Raw genomic sequence first — 20706 nt, 5'->3', positions numbered from 1 at the left:
CAAAAGTGATTTGGGCTTGGGGCTATGTTCCTGTATTTACATGTGGAGGAAGTGGCATTTGATGCTTTGAAAGTGTGCAGCTAGCTGAAACACCACGATGGAGCGGACTCGAGAGGATTGCTCAGTTCAATAAAGGCTTACTGAGCGTCTAGGCCAGTGACGGCGAACCTGTGACACGCAGGTCAGAGGTGTCACGTGAACTCATTTTTTGGTTGATTTTTCTTTGTCAAATGGCATTTAAATATATAAAATAAATATCAAATATAAATCTTTGTTTTGCTATGGTTGCAAAGATCAAAAAATTTCTATCTGTGACACGGCACCAGAGTTAAGTTAGGGTTTTTCAAAATGCTGACACGCCGAGCTCAAAAGGTTCACCATCACTGGTCTAGGTGCTAGGCTTAGAAGAACTAGTGAGTATTCATTCATTCATTCAACTCGTATTTATTGAGTGCCTACTATGTGCTAAGTATTGTCCTGGGCATTGGAGAAACAACAGTGATAAAAGCAGACAAAAGCAATTTCTGCCTTTATGAAGGGGAAATAGATAATATTATAAACAAGTAAGATAATATATATAATGTTAGATAGCGATAAGTACTAACAAGGTAAGTCCTAAAGCAGAAAGAGACATAGGAAATGTTAGGAGAGGTATGCCAGGAAAAGATTCACCAAAAAGGTGATATTAATAAAAATTTGAAGGAGGTAGGCATGCCGCAATCTGAAGAAAACATTTTTTTAATATATTTGTATTGATTTCAGAGAGGAAGGGAGAGGGAGAGAGAAACAGAAACATCAATAATGAGATAGAATCATGGATTGGCTGCCTCCTGCACACCCCCTACTGGAGATAGAGGCTGCAACCCAGGCATGTGCCCTGACTGGAAGTCGAACTGTGACCTCCTGGTTCACAGGTCGACACTTAACCACTGAGCCACTCCGGCCAGCCCGAAGAAAGCATTCCAGAGAGGGTAGAGAGAGCACAAAGCTGTCAGGCGGGGACATTGCTGCTGCGTCCAAGGAGCAGCAAAGAGGAGAGTACAGTCTGAGCAGAGAGGGCGAGGAGAACAGTGACAGGTCCGAAGGTCAGAGGTCAGAAAGGCGGACGGGGCCTTAGCGATCATTGCAGACACTGAGCTTATAACATCATTAACACGTGCTGCCGACGGGAGGCTCTAACAGAGGCGCGATGATGACATGGCCCGACATATTTGAACAGGAACATTTTGGCTGCCATGGGTAACAGCCAGAAGAGAGAGGTCAGGGGAAGACTGCTCAACAGTCAGGTCAGAATGGCTGGGACGAAGGTGAGGGCTGTGAGAATGCCGAGAAGGCGATGGATTCTGGATGTATTTTGAAGAGAAAATGGATATGATTCATTGAAAGAGTAGATGTAAGGTGTGAAAGAAAGAGCCGAGTCAAAGATGACTCTTGGGATTATGGCTTCAGTGGCTGGAAGGATGAGGCACTGCCATTGACTGGGAGAGGAAAGAATCCAGAAGGAGCAGGTCCGGGCAGGTGAGCTTGGAGGACATGAGGGAAGAGGAGGAGCTTGGTTTTGGACACGTGAAGTTTGAGGTGTGTATTACACGTCCAAGTGAAGGTAGCTGGTAAGTAGTTGGATAATGGAATCTAGAATTCAGTATAGAATGTGAGCAGATGATAGATATTTGTGAGTCACGAGCATTTGGATGGTATTTAAAGCTATGAGACTGGATGAAATCACCTAACACATGAGTATAGATAAGATCCAAAGATTGAAGTTGGGGACAACTCCTGCTGTTTAGAGGTCAGGGAGATGAGAGGGTACCAGCAAAGGAGACTTTAAAGAAGTGTCAAGAGAAACACAAGTGGGCGTGGTCCTGGAAGCAAAGGAAGGGGCAATTCTAGGAGGAATGAGTGGTCAATTGAGCCAAAGGCCGAGACGAGAGAGTAGGTCAAGATGAGAACTGACATGAAGACATCCTGAGTGACCTTGACATAAACCTTCATGGTAGAGTGATGGGGGTTGCCTGGCTAAAGTTGGTTCAAGAAAGAATATAAGGCAAGACATTTAAAAAAAATCAAACATTTATTCAGCCCATGGATCTGTAGGGAGGCTATTTGTGCTGGGCTCCATCCCCAGTGTGGGGCGTGCAGGAGGCAGCTGATCAATGACATCATTGATGTTTCTATCTCTCCCTCTCCCTTCCTCTCTGAAATCAATAAAAATATACCTTTCTTTTTAAAAAGAGTTTCACCATGATCCAGCAATTCCACTTCTGGGTATTTATACAAAGAAATCCAAAACTCTAATTTGAAAATATTATGCACTCCTATGTTATTTTCAATAGCCAAGATACAGAAGCAACCTAGCTTGGCTGGTGTGGCTCAGTGGTTGAGCGTCAACCCATGAACCAAGAGGTCACTGGTTCGATTCCAGGCCAGGGCACATGCCTGGTTCCGGGCTCGATCCCATAGGAAGCGTGCAGGATGCAGCTGACTGATGCTGTTTCTCTCTCATCGATGTTTCTATCTCTCTCCTCTCCTCTCTCTCTAAAAATCAATAAAAACATTAAAATAGAAGCAGCCCAAGTGTCTATCGATAGATGATGAATGGATAAAGAAGGTGTGGGACATTTATATAATGGAGTATTACTCTGATATAAGAAATGAAATTTGCCATTTGCAATAACATGGGGTATTATGCTGAGTAAATAAGTCAGAGAGAGAAGGACAAATACCATATGATTTCAGTTATATGTGGAATCTAAAAAACAAAATAAATGAACAAACAAAACAGAAACAAATTCGTAGGTACAGAGAACAAATGGAGGGCTGTCAAATGGGAAAGGGGTTGAAGGAGTGGGTGGAAAAAGTGAAGGGATTCAGAGTACAAATTGGCAGTTACCAAACGGTCACAGGGATTTAAAGCACAGCGTAGGGATTATAGTTAATAATATTCTAGCAACTATGCCTTGTATCAGGTGGGTACTAGACTTATTGGGGGAACTTCATAAGGCATATAAATATCTACTCGCTACATTGTACATCTGGAACTAATATAATAGTGTGTGTCAACTGTAACTGGAAAATAAATAAAATGTAAAAATCAGGTTTATTATGGCCACCTATGGGGCACGGTTGGTTGGAAGGGGAAAAGAGTGAAGGCCTGGTTGTATATTCTCGCTCGACACTCCTCAGTGGGTGTCAATTTCTTCCTTGCTCCTCATTTTGTCCATCTTGGAAGTAGGGTTTAAAAAGCACATCCAAAGGGTTGCTTGTGAGAAGTCAATTAAATAATAGAATGAAAGGGGCTAACCCTGTGCACGACACGTAGTAGATATGCAGCAAATATTCGGCTTGATTTTAATAAGAGACTTATTCCATGGAAGAGCAAAGAGCTTGTCAGTTTCCCATCTTTCTGCTCTGAGTCACCAGGCCTACATCTCCAGAGCTTCTGGAAACATGAGAGAGGCACACAGACTGACCTCTGACCCTCATAGTCTTGTTCTCATCTCTCTCCTGTCCCACTCTCCTCGCCTGTGTAGCTGTCTGTTCTCCTCTGCCTAGTATCCAGACCCTGATCGCCCCCTAAGGTGCCTGGCATGTCCATGGCTAGAACCATGTCTACAAGGCTGGAATGTGGGGAAGGCAAACTTCTGATGGCCTGGCCGTTCCTTTATCTGCTGTATGTATCATCAGAGAACTGTTGTTCTACTATCGACTGCTGACATATTTAGCACCTTTTGCTTCACGTTGTAATTTCACAACATCTATGTCTTATCTCCCCTAATAGCTAGCACCTTTCCAGAAGGCACGAACTGGGTGGAAATCTTGGAGTGCCCGCCTCTCCCTGCACAGCTTCTTGCTCTGTCCCTGGCTGTGGAATGAACTGAGTGAAGTTTACTCGTGCTGTGAATGAGTGTGAGTTAGTTCAACAATGAAAGATGGGAAATCATTTCTTCTTTTTCACAGTGGGACACAAAGCTTCCCAGCCGCCTCAGGCTTGCCAGGCCAAGCAGACAGGGCCATGACCTGTGGGCCTAGAGTTGTATGTTTGATCATCTGAACAGCAATCGGCTCATTGAGCCTCAGGGTTCCTGTGAAAGTTGATGAAAGAGGCCGGGAGCCTCAGTGCTCAACAACTGTGCTGGCCTCTCCTCCTGACAATGGGTTTGTGCCTCTACACACCAGCTTGAAACGCTCACAGAGAACAAGCCAATTGGCATGCTCTTCCTCCTGTTCCCTCGGCACGTGTTTGTGCTGATGTGAGAACCACAGAACAGATGTGTCTCTGGCCTCTGGGAAAGAAGCCCAAAGGAGCTTCAGGGATGGAGGGTGATGGCAGCTGGCGAGGAGAGTCAAAGGCCCGGCCTTGGAAGGGGAGGCCAAGAGATGATCCTGCTCAGCTCTCAGGTTTCAGATGCTATTGTTGCTCTGGTTATGCATTGACAGGCACCTGAGGCCTGGAGGGAGGGGAGCGTGCAGGGCGAATGCGGGGCGCATGTGCAGAGGGGATGGAGGCAGGGCTGCTCAGGCCTGCTGCACTGCTGTCTCCGCCATCTGCTTCCGGCCAGAGGTGCTGCTGGTGATGACGAGAGGACGTTGGGAGAATGATGTCATCCCGGGACAAGGTCACCTGGGAAGGTCAGTGTGGGTATGTATGTTGTGCATGTGTGTTTGTGGGTGTGACCCACTCTTCAATATTCAGCTCCTCTGCCCACTTCTATGATACCACTGCCAGGATTACTAGCAGTAGTGCTGCTACTGAGAGTAAAACTGTAATAACAACAGCCAGGCACAGCACTAAGTATATGGCACAGGTGGTTTCTTTTAATCCTCAAAAAAAATAGTTTTATTATTACCCCCATTTCATAGCTGAAGTAATTAAAAGATAAAGAGATTTTAGTGATCTTCCATGGCTGCATGGTTAATAAGAGTCAAAGTTTACACTTGGGGAAAGCATTAGGTGTGTTCAAAAATCTCTCTCTCTCTCTCTCTCTCTCTCTCTCTCTTTCTCTCTCTCTCTCTCGTTGTCTCAGTGGCACTCAAGCACAGCTATATGACTTTCTCAGGCCAGTGTAATGGCAGTGGAAGTGTCACCTTTTTATTTTTATTTTAAAAAATATTTTTATTGATTTTAGAGACGAAGGGAGAGGAAGATAGAAACATCTCTCTGATGAGAGAGAATCATTGATCAGCTGCCTCCTGCACGCCCCCTACTGGGGATTGAGCTTGAAACCTGAGCATGTGCCCTGACCAGGAATTGAACTGTGACCTCCTGGTTCATAGGTCGATGATCAACCACTGAGCCACCCCAGCCGGTGGAAGGATCACTTTTGACCAGCAGCTCCAGGAGGCAGATCCTGGGGAAAGGATGATGGCGAAGTGGAGCAGAGTCCTCGACTGAAATTCAGCGAGTCTCTGAGGTTGTAAGCCAAGGAGAGTCTCATGCTCATTATCACAGCACACAGCCAAGCCCATTTTTTTTAATATATTTTATTGATTTTTTACAGAGAGGAAGGGAGAGAGATAGAGAGTTAGAACATCGATGAGAGAGAAACATCGATCAACTGCCTCCTGCACATCTCCTACTGGGGATGTGCCCGCAACCCAGGTACGTGCCCTTGACCGGAATCGAACCTGGGACCTTTCAGTCCGCAGGTCGACGCTCTATCCACTGAGCCAAACCGGTTTCGGCACCAAGCCCATTTTGACTGCGTTGGATCCAGGCCTCTCTGACAGAGTGAAGACTCTTAAGCTTCACACTTTGCTGTCTTCCTCAGTTTCTCCAGCTGAGTTAGCTATCTCCCCGAGGGGCTCAGCCAGCACTCTCAAGTGGCACTGATCACATTGTATGTCCATTTTCTTCTCCAGTATTAGACTGAGCTCACAGGGGCATAGGTCTCTGTTTTTGGCTTCCCAGCATTTAGCACCGAGCCTGGGATGCAGGAGGTGCTAGAAGCCTGCTCACTGAGAGAATGCAGGGAAAGGACTCTGGGTACCACAGCTTCCCTGAGGACAAAGCTCCAGGTGGCCAAGAAGGCCAGTCCACCCCTGACCCACACTCCTGTAAGGTGACCAAGGAGGGTAAGTTGTTTCCAGGAACCTCGCCCCTGGGGACGGTGGGAGGTGGCCTGGCAACTGGGGACTCTACGCAGCTGGCTGGCAGGATTCATCCCACCCTCTCCAGGCCGCAGCAGTAAGCCAGGCGGCGTGAGGAATTTACCCCACACTATGGCTCCGCAATGGCACGAATGAGTACTTTACAAACCCCATTAAGATGGTTCAGAATTACTTATTTATGGAAAAGTTTTTAAAGATCTGAAGCTTAATCATTTATCCCTCCCAATATTTAGCCTGGATCATTGGTAGATAATTCACTTACTGCACATTCTGGAGTGGTTTATGGCAATTTAGCAGGTTGATCTTACAGGTTTTTTATGTGTCCAGTAGGTGGTGCTATAGCACAAACTTTCTGCTCTGCGATCGTCAGGGGGCAGTGCCACTTGGGTCATGGGAGATGCCTGTGCCTGCTGGTGGTGGTGCGGGTCGCCTGTGTTTGGCCCTGATGTGCTCTCTAGGCTTCCCCGCGGCCTCTACCGGATTCCACCCCCAGGGGTCGGAGAGAGAGGGACCCACAAGCCTGTGGTGCTGCCTCCCCAGTCGTCATGGCCACTGCGGGGCTGGGCTGTTGAACACATCGCAGGGTTTTGCTGCCAAGAGAGGGAGAGAGGGGACCAGCTTCTCGGGTAGGGATGCGCTTCTGCCCTTTTTACCCTCCAGGTCACATGTGAGGGTCCCAGCCCTTCTCCTCCACCACTAAGTCGCTGGGGCCACCGTTGTGTCTGCGCCGCTGTCCCTGACCCAACACCGGCTTTCCCCACACCTGCCAATGCACCCGCCTTCAGTGTGCGGTGCCTTAGGACACCTTTTTTTATTGATTTCCGAGAAAGAGAAGAAGGTGGAGAGAGGATCAAACCCCGCAGCCTTGGTATGTGTCCCGACTGAGAATCAACCCTGCGACCTTAAGTGCATAGAACAACACTCAAAGCCACTGAGCCACCCTGGCCGGGAATTCACGAAAGGTCTTTATGGGCGGTGAGTGTCTAATTTCTTCCTATCTGTGAGGAAGGTGGGCCGAGTATTATCCCTGGTAATACTTTCCCGACAGAGATGATGGGTTTCAGAGAAGGCTGCTGTTTATGGCTGATGACTCGGAGGAGACAGACCCCAAGCTCTGTCAGTCGGCTCCAAATCCTGGATCCTTTCCTGTGCCCAGTGCCGACTCCATCACCCTGATAAGCCACAGCTCCTGACATGTTCCTAAAAATGGGCATTGCCTGGCCCGCGTGGCTCAGTGGTTGAGTGTCGACCTATGAACCAGGAAGTCACGGGTTTGATTCCTGGTTGAGGAACATGTCTGGGTTGCAGGCTCCATCCCACATGGGCGTGCAGGAGGCAGCCACTTAATGATTCTCTCTCATCATTGATGTTTCTATCTCTTTCCTTCTCCGTTCCTCTCTGAAATCAATAAAAATATATATTTTTAAAATTAATTTTTAAAAAGTTGGGCATTGACCCAGTACTTCAAAAGCTTCTTCTCATCACTGGCCTCTCAAGGCTGATTGTGCTCCTGGCCCGTGGGATGAGCTGCTCCAGCAGAGCCTGGGGCCCGGGCTGAGGGAGGCCTCACTCCCTTCCCGTCTGGCACAAGCCTTGGGAGGCTCTGGGACATGCAGTGGGATTTCTTTCATTTCCCTGCATCCACAGGGAGCTCTGTTTCTACAGTCTGTGGCCTGGATTCCTTGATAGACCTGGAGTCTTTCCAACATGCATCCCACCCTCTACCCCCAGCCCCATTAGCATTTAGGGAGGAAAAAAAACACTTGGATTTTATTTACCCAGTGTTGCTCCTGCTTTTGGATTTATATTGATAAGTAGATTTTTTTTTTTTTTTTTTAGGATAAAGAATTCACAAGCGCTGATGGGATTATAGAACAACAACAAATATTTTTTATTTTAAAACTAGAGGCCTGGTGCACAAATTCATGCACAGGTAGGGTCCCTCGGCCTGGCTGGTGATTGGGGCTGATCAGGGCCATGGGAGGTTGGCCAGCCAGGGGGAGGGACCACGGGAGGTTGGCGGTGGGAACACACTGACCACCAGAGGGCAGCTCCTGTGTTGAGCGTCTGCCCCTGGTGGTGAGTGTGCATCATAGGGACAGGTCATTTGGTCATTTGGTTGTTTGGTTGCTTAGGCTTTTATAGAGATAGATTATAGTGGATATTTGATATTATATTAGTTTCAAGTATACAGCATAGTGATTAGACCAGGGGTGGGCAAACTTTTTGACTCGAGGGCCACAATGGGTTCTTAAACTGGACCGGAGGGCCGGAACAAAAGCATGGATGGAGTGTTTGTGTGAACTAATATAAATTCAAAGTAAACATCATTACATAAAAGGGTACGGTCTTTTTTTTCAATAGTTTTATTCATTTCAAAGGGGCCGGATCCGGCCCGCGGGCCGTAGTTTGCCCACAGCTGGATTAGACATTTATAAAACTTATGAAGTGATCCCCCCAATAAGTCTAGTACCCAGCTGGCACCCGACAGAGTTATTACAATACTATTGACTATATTTTCTATGTTGTACTTTACATCTCCATGATTATTTTGCAGCTGCCAATTTGTACTCTTTAATTTCTTCACCTTTTTCACTCAGTGCCCCAACCCCCTCCAATTTGGCAACCATTGGTTTGTTCTTTGTATCTATGAGTTTATTTGTTTTGCTTGTTGATTGTGTTTTAGATTCCACATAGGAGCGAAATCACATGGTACATGGCCGAGTGATATTCCATTGCCCAGGCCCTGCCGTCACACACCTTCACACACGGCGCCCGCATCCTCGTCATGCCCACAGTCGAAGGTTTCGATCTGCTCACACTCCGCCAGTGCCCCCTCCGTCCCGTTGCACAGGGCTACCTGGATGAACACGGGCTGGGCCTCCTCGGCCAGCGGCGGGTATAGCAGGCCCGCGGGGGTGTGCTTGGCGGCTCCGCAGCCCAGCTCCCGGCACACCACGGCCACCTCCTTCAGGCCCCAGCCGTCATCACAGACAGTGCCCCAGCGACCGTCCCGCTCCACCTCCACGCGCCCTTCACAGCGGTGAGCACCATTCACCAAGCGGGTCTTGGGTGGGGGCTCTGAAAACAGAAGGGGTCAGAGAGCGTTCAGAAATGTGCTTACGGTAGTTCCCAGAGTTAGGAGGGAGGGCTTGCTGGTGGTTGTGTGTGGTGTGGGCTAAGGGCTCACTGAAGGAGGGAGTCCCCGAGTTCTGGCTCTGTCCCACTGCATGCCCATCTCGTAGCATCATCCAGCCCACCAAAGGCTCCCACTCAAGTGCCCCGGGGACGAGCCTTTGCCCTCTGATAACAAAGGAATGTGGGGCACACCGATTTATGGCTTGGTTCTCATGGGCTCGAAAAGATCCTGGAAAAAGAGAAGGAATGGAGACTAGGGAAAGCCTTGAGGTCAACTGAGTTACTCATTTTCCTTTGGAAAACTGCACCAGACGCTGTGGATCACTTCCTCAATCACAGCTCCAGCTTCATTGCAGAGGGAGGGGGGTGAACACCTGACTCAGACTGTTCATCTCTGATCTCCACCTGTTTGTGGTTGGTTGGTTGGTTGGTTTTAAGTTGGAATCGTTTTTTAAAAGACTCTTTTCTCTAGGAGCTCTAGCAGAAAGCGGGGAGGTAAGCCTAGCGCTGCCGTCAGTGGTCAGCCCTGTCTGTGTGAGAATGAAGGGAGTGGAGAAATTCAGGGGCAGGAGGGCAGGCACAGACAGAACGCTTGCATCCAGTTGCACATTGAGCCATGCCCGTTGCTGATACTAGTTGGCCTCACAGGAATAGCTTCCAAAGTGTTCTGCGGTCAAAATAAAATTATAAATGCATTTATGAGAAAATAAATAAAGATGAAAATTTTATATGTGCTTAAGAAATTAAAGAACAACATAAAATAAATTTAAAACAAAAGGAGGAAAGTTTTAGGGAAGATAAAAGAGCAATAAATGAATCAGAAAACCAAAAGCCAAATAGATTTTAATACTAATACTAACTCTGGCTGTTTAAAAAGTGCAATGTAATAGACAAATCTCTGGCAAATCTTATTAGTAAATTCTAAGAGATCACACAAACAAACTATAAATGTGAAGAGATCATAATAAAATCTGACAGCTACTTAAAAATTAGATAATATGATGGTCAACAGTATGTGATACATTTGAAAATTTAGATAAAATTCCCCAAGTCTTTAAAAATATTTTTTATTGATTTCAGAGAGGAAAGGAGATAGATTTAGAGAAAAACATCAATGATGCGAGAGAATCATTGATCAGTCGCCTCCTGCACACCCACCCTGGGGATTGAGCTGGAAACCTGGGCATGTGCCCTGACCTCCTGGTTCATAGGTCGACGCTCATCCACTGAGCCACACTGAGCTGAATTGCCCCAAGTTTTGAGCAAAAGTATCCAAATTATTTTTTAAAGGGTAGGAAATTTGAAAAGAAAAAGGAAAAAAGATTTGATAATGAAGGTAAAAATCTACCAGGCTCAGAAAATTGTTAGGCTCAGTTCCAAATACTTTTAACTAGTAGATAATCCAAATGTTGTTTTAACTGTTTTACAGAAGACATGGGAAGCTTCTGAAATGATCCCTATGAGGCTAACCTATCCTTGAAACCAAAACTAGATGAGTACAGCTCAAGAAAGGAAACACACATAAGAATACAGAATTTTGAAATAAAGTGTGAGCAAGTTATATGTCCTACTACCTCTGATGACTTGATGCTAAGAAGGGTTTGCATCAGGAATTCAATAATTATTCCCCATTAGTAAACCTATTAAATGTCCTTTGCAATAATAAATTTAAGAAAAATCTTACGACTATTATGATATATTAAAAAGAAGGGCAAAGAGCAAAGTTTCTTGATTCCTGTAGCCCTTGCCTAGAGTTTCATTTTTTTTTAAATATATTTTATTGATTTATTACAGAGAGGAAGGGAGAGGGATAGAGAGTTAGAAACATCGATGAGAGAGAAACATTGATCAGCTGCCTCCTGCACACCCCCTACTGGGAATGTGCCCGAAACCAAGGTACATGCCCTTGACCAGAATCGAACCTGGGACCCTTTAGTCCGCAGGCCGGCGCTCTATCCACTGAGCCAAACCAGTTAGGGCTAGAGTTTCATTTTTGTGTGTGACCTATTAGCTGTGGGACCTCAGACAAGTGAGTTGGTCTAAATCTTATTTATTAGTAAAATGAGGGTTGTTATGGAGATTAAATGAGATAATCCTAGTAACGTTTTAAATTCCAGAATCTGGTTTGTTCATGGTTTTTCTACTTTTTCCTACATATTTATAAAGCTTAGTCGTATGTCCTTACCCACTGTGAGCTGAGTGTCCCTATCTCAGTGGTACCTCCCTCCTCCCTCAGGGATGTAGCCATGCCTCACTGTCAATGCTAACTTACCCCAGCAAAGTGCCCTACAAATACTGTAGTATCTATTTCACACACATCTGATGATGTAAAGTATAAGGGAAACCAGAAGGGGCAGGGGAAGGCGAAGGAGCAGGTCAGTGACACTGTTGTTAAGACCAATGGAAAAGGAAGCCTAAGAGAACAGATGGACACTCTAGTTCAAGCATGTCAAACTCGCGGCCCGTGGGCCACATGTGGCCCACAATGAATATTTCTGCAGCCCAGCCAACATAACTGTATATAAGAAACATTTTAATAAAAATTTCGTAACTTAATTTTTACAATATCCTGTTATACATATGTTATACATAATTATTAATAACACACTGCAATGTTCGCTAATAACTGATTACTATCATCGTATTGAATTCATTTCCCTTACGCGCCTTATGCACAGGCGCACCATTTCTCTCCACTAATACCAACAGCGAATATTTTAGCAGCCGATGGCCACGTAATTAGTCTTGGACTGACTTGTTTGGTGTGCTCAACAGGAAATATTTCACTTTTGAAGAACAAGAAAAATAGGTTTCTTTTCGTTACACTTATTAATTTGTGCAGTTAGTCAGTGTCTGGTAAGTTAGTGTTCAAGAAAAAATATTAATTTTTATTAAATGTTCTATTATTTTATGTTAACGATGACTCGTTTATTTCAGCCCATTTTATTCAGCATGTCTCTATCGAAATAAACCTACGTTTCTATGAACATTGAAGCTTCTATTTATTTGGCCCGTGTTAGCCTTTGCGTTTGACATGCTTGCTCTAGTTGAACTCTGATTCCCCGAGGGACAGGGAAATTCAAGGACCCATAAGCCATTGCTTGACCTAATTGCCAATGGTCCCCGGGAAGAAGACATCGGAAATGGCCTACCTGTGACGTTGAGTGCCACCTCCTCACTGCGTCCGGCGCCCAGGCCATTGTTGGCCTCACAGGAATAGTTTCCAACATGTCCTCTGGTCAAAGAGAGGCTGAAGGATGCTCTGCCCCCGGCAGGCGCCGAGACGTTCCCCAGGGAGACATTGTTGTGATAAAATGAGTACAGAACCGGGGGGTGTGCCCTCTTGTCTTCACAATGGAGCTCCACCGTGTCCCCGATGAAGGCGTGGGCCTCAGGAGCACTGAGGGTGAGGACAGGGTGCGACGCTGGAACTGACGGAAGTAGGAGGGTCCATCAAAGAGGGTCTCCCCTGCTAGAACCCACTTACAACCCCCTCCACCCCCTCCCAAGCGTTCTCACAGGTTCTCCCCAGCCCGTGGGTTCTTTCCCACCGTCGTGCCTCCCTGTTGAATGCTGCAGAGCCCGTTTCAGAAGAGCTTTGACAACCTCTGCTGAGCAATTCTGAAAAATGTGCCTCTGGCCGTGCCGCGGTCCCTGCCTGGTCCCTCCCACTGTCATCTTCTTTAGCGCCTCTGCTAATGCTGCCGCTCCCACCGCCACGCCACCACCATCATGGCAACAACCCTCCCGTGCGCTCCACCCCTTCCTGGCCCTGTTCCTGGCCATCCTAGGGGCATCCTTACTGCAACACAAGGAAACTGGCTCCCGTTGGAAGTTGCTGGCTAACCATGAGAGCGGTACTTACTTTTCACGGTGATGTTCACCACCTCGCTTTGGATAGGGCTCTGGGTGTTGTCAGCTGTACAATAGTATCCCCCCGCGTGGCTCTCCCTGACGTCAGGGATCTCCAGCTCTGATCTCCAGGAACGCTGACTCTTACTCCCCAGACTCTCCCCTGTGTCCACTCGGTGCCAGGAGAACGTGGTTTCCCCTGTGCCTTCGGCCACAGAGCAGATCAAGACCAGCTCCTTTCCTTCAACCGCCTGCCCACCCTGGGGCTGGGTCTCCAGGAGCGCGCCAGACACGGGGATCCCTGTGTGAACACGAGATGGCAGATGAGGACCTGGTGAGGAGGCCGGGCCAGCAGCTGAGCTTTGCGGCAGGTGGAATGGTTGGAGTGGATTTGTATGCCGAGGAGGGCTCTTGGTGAGGAGGGAGCATGCTGAGGGCTATCAGGCAAGAGCACCCTGCAACTCAATCTTCTAAAAATCTGACCTCTCACTGTCTGCACACTTACTGGCCCTCTCTCATGCCTGCAGCCCACGGCGATCCTTCCCTTCTGAGCTCCTGATGCACTTGGGACAGAGGGAGTGGGGGGACACACGGGCTGTGCGCCCTCACCCAGCTCTGCCACATGATCTTGGTAGGTCAGTTCATCGCTCTGAGCTGCAGTTTTCTTAGTGATAAAGTATGGATAGTCATACCAGCTGCACAGGCTTTTCATAACGATAAATAGACGTACCTGTATCAAGCAACTGCTGCACTGCAGAGATTCTACAATTGGTAGCTATTATGATACCACTCTCCACTGGCATAGTTGAGATAGGAAGTGTAGCAAGGTGGATAAAAGGGTATATACCCCCCTAGCTGGTTTGGCTCAGTGGATAGAGTGTTGGCCTGTGGACCAAAGGGTCCTGGGTTCGATTCTGGTCAAGGGTACATGCCCGGGTTGCCGACTCGATGCCCAAGAGGGGGCCTGCAGGAGGCAGCCAATCAATGAGTCTCTCTCATCATTGATGTTTCTGTCTCTCTCCTTCTCCCTTCCTCTCTGAAATCAATAAAAACTATATATTTTTATATATTTTTAAAGGGCATATCCTGCCACCAGGGTGCTCAGGTTCAATTCCAGCTGTGCTACTTACATGCCGTGTTCCCTTGGGCAGGTCACTGAACAGCTCTGTGCTTTGTTTCCGCATGTGTCAAATGGGGATGGTAATCGCACTTACTGTATAGATACTGTTCACACTTCAGTCTTTCACAGGGTTCTGGGAGCACTAAATTTAAAACTGCTCTGAGCAATGCCTTGTACTCGGTACATTTCTATTAGTCTTCTCCTCTCCAGAGATTTCTGAGTCTCGGAGGGGTCCCTCTAGCACTGAGGACAGCAGCTCCCCAGCCAGCCCAGCCCCTGACACTCACTGTGCACCTGGATGTAGGACTGGCGGCTCCGCTTTGAGACACTGCGCGATGCTGTCGTTGCCTCGCACCAGTAATTTCCGGAGTCTTCTTTCCTTAACGCTAAGGTCCAAAACCCGGAGGAGCTCTGGGATTTTAGGGTGTGGCCGTCCCTGAAGAGGGAGTACCGAAGTGGGGTCCATGACCTATCCGAGGGGAGCTGGGTATCACACGACAGGGTCACCGAGGTCTCCTCCACGGGCTGCAAGGAGCTGACTGTCAGGGAAGGTGCTGGAAACAGCTCTGAAGGGAAGAATTACACAGAGACCCCCGTCAGGGAGCTGTGGAGCTCCCGTTGAGAAGTCCCTTGTCTTCTCAGCCCCAGTGAGCAGGACACACAAGCCCCAGACTCCAACACACACAGACACCCCCAGTTCCTGCCTCTCTGGGTGGCCTTCCCTGCCCTGCAGCCTGGGCCACCCACACAGGCCCTACTTCTCCCCAGACTTTTCCACTTGAATAGTGAGACCCTCACCTTGGACAGTGAGCCATTGAGAGCGTGATTCTTCTGTCTCCTCAAAGAAGTACAGTAGTGACTTATCTGACTTACAGTAATAGGAGCCACTGTCACTGGGTCTTGCATTGGAAATGGTGTAGCTCGAGGCGCTAGAGTAGGTGGCTATCCGAGAGCCATCCTTGTAGTACATCAGTTTCTTTATTTTACCATTGTCTTTTCCAGAGCACCTCACAACCACCCTGTCTCCTTCGTAAGCATGGCTTTGCAGATCGATGCTGAGCCAGTCTGCAAAAGATGCAAAAGTACCTGTACCCACAGGGCACGCCCTGCGCCAGCACTCTAACACCTGTTCCTACAGGAAAAGACAACACACACACACACACACACACACACACACTCACACACACACGAAGCCAGGCAGCCACAGATTCCTTAGAATCTCCTGGCCTTTCTGGCTTCCCTGCTCAGCAAAGGTGAGCTCTATTTATTCATTTTTCTTCTTTTAAAATATATTTTTATTGATTTCAGAGAGGAAGGGAGAGGGAGAGAGAGATAGAAACATCAATGATAAGAGAGAATCATTGATTGGCTGCCTCCTGCACCCCCTCCCCCTTACTGGGGATCAAACCTGTAACCCGGGCATGTGTCCCTGACTGGAATCGAACCCGGGACCCTATCCACTGAGCCAAACCGGCTAAGGTGAGCTCTATTTCACTTAGTGACAGACATCTTCTGTCTTCTACACATCCTGCTGGTTTTATATCTGTTTTTGATTTATTCAAGTGCCAACAATTTTCTGGACTAAATATGCATGTAAACCAATTCCACTGACATCTCCTCATCTCCATTCCAGATGACCTCCTGTCCCTGTGACAGTCACAATTAGCTTTCTCTGCATCTCTCATCTCTGAGAGACTCGGCCCAGCAGTACAATTCAGAGACCTTCCCTTTGTCATTCTCCCTAGACGACACCATCTGGGCCCCTGAGAAGTCAGCCCGGGGGTCTCAATGGCAATTATTTAGAATTTTCTACTGGAATGCGTTTGGCAGAGGCTTCTGGGAACCTGCTTGTTGGGGTCATTGCCTCCCCTTGGAGGAGAGGGGTCGTCAGAGAGCTAAGGAGCAGCACGTGGTAGTGGATCTGTCCTCGCAGGAAAAAAGCAACAACTTTAGAAGCTGGGAGAGGGGCTGGTGGACTGCTCTTTAAAAGCTTGTGCAGTGGGAAGAAGAGCCAGCCATCATAGTGCTTTGTGACCCAGCCCTGAACCCTTGGGCATTTGGGGGGAATTTTTTAGGTGGTAACTGAGCTAGAAATTCAGGTTCTAGTACCAATTTGGGATTGTAATACACTGGGTTAAATTTCAGGGGAAGTGTGTGCTCTAATGAAACGCCTAACCCCAGGCCTGAACCTTAAGCCATGCCCCTTTAGCATAAAGAGAGGAAGTGTCATAGCCAGTCTGGCTCAGTGGATAGAGCGTCGGCCTGCGGACCGAAGGGTCCCGGGTTCGATTCTGGCCAAGGGCTCCTCCCCGGCCTGGGCCCTGGTCAGGGCTCAGGATGAAGGCATATAATCAATGTGTTTCTCTCGCATCGATGTTTCTCTCTGCCTGTCCCTCTCTCTTCCACTCTCTCTAAAATCAACGGAAAATATCCTCGGGTGAAGATTTTTAAAAAAAGAAAGGAAGGAAGGAAGTGTCCGGCCCGGAGGAACACGTGGAGGAAGAGAGAACCGAGGCGGGAGAATATGGACTCGGCCGCCTGCCCGGTGTATTCCTCCAGCCGTGACCGTACGTAGAGAAAAGAGGAACCCACCCTCGGGGGCTTGTCTCAGAACAGACACCCTCTCCTCATGGAGCAGTGGTTCTCAACCTTCCTAACGCCGCGACCCTTTAATACAGTTCCTCATGTTGTGGTGACCCCCATTTTCATTGTTACAAATTGAACATAATTAAAGCATAGTGATTAATCACAGAAACAATATGTAATTATATATGTGTTTTCCGATGGTCTTAGGCGACCCCTGTGAAAGGGTCGTTCGACCCCCAAAGGGGTCTCGACCCACAGGTTGAGAACCGCTGGGAGTTTAGATCCAGTCTCCAAAGTGGAAACCAAAAGGGGGTGGGGAGAAAAGAGTTAGAACTTCCATATTCTAGTAAACATGTCTCCTCGTTCCCATTTTTTATGTGTATATTTAAACATATTTCAAAAAGAAAAAAAATGTTTCAATATAGAATCAGCACAGTATGTTGGAGGCACAGACTAGAATGTTGTTCCTGTCACTTTGTTCCTGTAGAGCAAAGCGGTCAACAAGTTCAGAGACAGCAGCTCGATACCTTTCGCCACTTTGAAAGTCACACTCTTAGACGGGGCGGTTTCATGACTGGCGGGGGCATTCGTTCTTATTAAAGAGAGAGAAGTCTTAAGCCCTCGTGAAGGCCCAACATTTTCGCTCTCTAGACTGATACTGGGCAAGGTTTTCCGTGAAGAGCATAGAGATAAAACCAATTTGACCAAACAAATATTTGAGGAGTAAGATTTATGTGGCCAGTTTGGTAACAACGACAGGGCTAGAGATAGATGAAAAATGATGAGTCCTGACTGTCCTGAGCCTGGAACAAGAATTTGACTGTCATACATCTAGGTAAACGGCCTTTAGCTCCGACATTTTACCTGTTCCTCAGAAGAAGGGGCAAATGTACGTTCATACACATTTACCGTAATTTCAGGAAGTTTGCTGGAGTGCATGAGGCTGATCCCGAGACCCTATAATGTATTCATAACATTCTTGCTTAAAATCACCTCAGATAAAATGCAACTTATATAGTCAGACATAAAAAAGTATCAGATATGTAAGTATTCTGTCTCCTCCCTGTAATAGGATACTTTCTCAAATAAATGATTAAAGAAGAAAATGTAACTTTCCAGCCTAACAGAAAAGCAAGTTGTCCTCTTTATTTTATTACAGTATAACATAAATCAATAATAATAATAATAATAATAATAATAATAAGCCCTAGCCAGTTTTGCTCAGTGGATAGAGTGTCGGCCTGTGGCCTGAAGGATCCAGGGTTCGATTCCAGTCAAGGGCACATGCCCGCGTTGCGGGCTCGATCCCCAGTAAGGGGGTGCAGGAGGCAGCCAATTCATGATTCTCATCATTGATGTTTCAATCTCTCTCTCCCTCTCCCTTCCTCCCTGAAATCAATAAATATATATTTTTTAAATAACAATAATAATAATGGAAATCGCGTTCTGCCTGGGTAGTTTGCAATCGAGGGATAGTCCCGTGTAAGGCAGAGCATCTCCTTGTTCCTTTGGCTCCCTCCTATTGCAGGGAGTATGTCTCCACCTCTGCCTCCATTGCTTCTGGGCGGCTTCTGAGTGTCTGTGGCCATAAGCAGGAGGGTGCTTCCTCAAGGGTACGCTGTATGGCTGCTTTCCCTTCACCGTGAACGTGTTTTCTGTCCGGGGGCTTAAGCGTAAAGAGAAAATAACGTACTGCCTTGAGAGGGCAGAGAAGGGTCCTTCGCACATCGTCAGGCAGGTAGCCACGCAAGGAAGGTGACGTTGGAGCATTGGTTCCATGGCAAGGACTAAAGTGAGGCCCTGGCCCCTCACTCTTTCCCCCCAATTCTGGGCCTGATCCTCGCAGCCCTGAGCTCAGAGGCTGGAGCAGGCAGTACCTCTGTTGCCTGGAAGCGCACATGGTTCCCAGAGACCTCAAAGAACAAAGAGAATAACTCACCTGGCCGGACGCCCACGGGACCTGTGCGGGAAGAGTCAGGGAGGTTAGCACCGCACTGGGATTGTTATACTTTTAGAAAAACGTGTAACTCTCTGAATACTTTCCCAACAATTCTCTACGTCCTTCTTCTGTATCTTCTTCCCCCATCCCCACTTTTTATTCTCTTCTATCCACCCCCCTCGTTCCCATTATTGCTTTCCCTTATACTTACCCCCTTTTCCTTCCTTCTCTCACAGACAACATTCCCACAGAACCCAGTGCGCAGGTCCTAACAATTTATAAACATCGCTCACCCCCCTGACCAGAGGTGGGCTATTCTGCAGGTAAGTTCTCAGACATTTCACAGCGTGTTTATTCCTCCCCCACCTCATCTTTCTAGACGTTTTAAGACAGATGGTTTTGTTTGAGACACATTGCCTGCCTGGTGGCAACACAGAAGCCAGGCAAGGCCAGGAAGGAAATGGAGGTGTCTTCTCATGGAGCCTGCTCCTCCCTCCCTCTCTATTCTAGGTCTGGTGTCATGTTTGCATCCATATACTAGACTCATATTTATCAGCAAAAGCCGCAATCAGCAGGCCTGGAAAGCCTCTCTACAATTTAAGTCTAGGAAACTCAGAGTTCAGACACAACTGCAGTATCTTGGAGTGGAAGTGGAGTGGAAGCAGAGTATACTAGCATTTCAATGGTCTAGAAATACAGTTTATGCAAACAGATATCCTTTAAAGAATTTTCTTTGATATCCTTTAGAGAATTTTCCTAGAGACCAGAGCATTAATGAATGTGAAACAGAAGAAGAAGGAATCTGTATTAGGAAAAGAGATTCGTAGTCTGTGGTTTTCCTGGGGACCTTGCTCTGGTCAGTAGCCACTGCATATTACCTGAAGGAGAAAGAAGCAGAAGCCCATTTGTACTCATCCCGGCAGAGAGGCCTGTGCCCTAAAAGAGGTTCTGAGCCCTGGCCGGTTGGTTCAATGGATAGAGCATTGGCCTGCAGATGAAAGGGTCCCAGGTTCGATTCTGGTGAAGGGCACCTACCTCAGTTGCAGACTTCTCCCCACCCAGGCCCTGGTCAGGGTGCTTCAGGAGGCAACCAATCGATGTGTTTCTTCCACATCGATATTTCTGTATGTCTTTCCCTCTCTCTTCTACTCTCTCTAAAAACCAATGGAAAAATATCCTCGGGTGAGGATTAAAAACCAAAAAATTAAATAAAAGTAAGCTTTAAAAAGTAAGTAAATAAGTAAAAGAGGTTCTGAGATGCCCACACACAGGTGGTTCTGCTCTGGCCCCACCCAAGTCCTGCTCTAGCTTTCTACCCACCGAGGGCCAGAAGCAGCAGCCACCGCAGCATGAGGGTGGAGGTGAGCAGCTCTCCCCGGGAGGGTCTGTGCAGCTCAGGTCCTGGAGCGGAGTCTGTCCCCACAGAATGTGAAGCTGGGTTTGGGCACTGTGATTCCTCAGCGATTTTATGGAAATAGAAAACAGGAAGTAGCAAAGCTGTGTGCCACTCAGCATTCTCCCCACCACAGTCTCCTGGGTGCTGAGAAAGTCAATGTTCTTTACAGAGCTGCTCAGACGTGTGTGTATTGATGAGAGATGCTCCGTGAAATGTAAGGGGTCTTTATCCTAGAGATGAGGTCCCTTTGGAGAGACTGTCCTGCTTGCTTTGACTCTGTAGAAAGTGTTGATGGAGCTCTAGAACCGGTAACATTTAAATCAGTTACTGTTCTCTTTCACAGGGAAATCCCCTTCAGCACTCGGGATGCCTGCTGCGCTGTGCAATTCCCGCTATTGTGACACCATGGCAACATGCGCGGATGCTGCTCTGTGGAAACCCGCCCAGACCACAGGAAGAGACACACAGAACTTAGTTAGAAATGATGGTGGGAGTCGATAATAGAAGGCATTGTGGTCCAAGGACTCAGGAGGATGAGATTCCTCCCAACCCATGTCATTCCTGCCC

The 20706-nt window shown here is 47.4% G+C and overlaps 1 protein-coding gene across 2 annotated transcripts; it reads right to left on the bottom strand.

The window, feature by feature from the left end:
* Positions 1–8741: 8741 nt before the first annotated feature.
* Positions 8742–20214, bottom strand: LOC118673474 (Fc receptor-like protein 2). 2 transcript variants are annotated; one of them, XM_036344326.1, is made up of 7 exons: positions 20064–20213; positions 18744–18764; positions 15017–15283; positions 14506–14784; positions 13112–13399; positions 12399–12677; positions 8742–9189 (listed from the first exon to the last, which is right to left on the bottom strand). In XM_036344326.1, exons 1-7 carry the CDS (start codon positions 20092–20094, stop codon positions 8861–8863), a joined length of 1494 nt encoding a protein of 497 aa, XP_036200219.1. In that variant the 5' UTR covers positions 20095–20213; the 3' UTR covers positions 8742–8860. The 2 variants fall into 2 exon arrangements, with proteins under 2 accessions (XP_036200219.1, XP_036200220.1); XM_036344327.1 differs by lacking the exon at positions 15017–15283 and having other exon boundaries at positions 20064–20214.
* Between the last annotated feature and the right edge of the window lie 492 nt (positions 20215–20706).

The sequence above is a fragment of the Myotis myotis genome, unplaced genomic scaffold, assembly GCF_014108235.1.
Source record: "Myotis myotis isolate mMyoMyo1 unplaced genomic scaffold, mMyoMyo1.p scaffold_m19_p_18, whole genome shotgun sequence".
NCBI lineage: Eukaryota > Metazoa > Chordata > Mammalia > Chiroptera > Vespertilionidae > Myotis > Myotis myotis.
The sequence above is the reverse complement of the archived record's forward strand: the minus strand, read 5'-3'. Positions and strand labels throughout refer to the sequence as shown.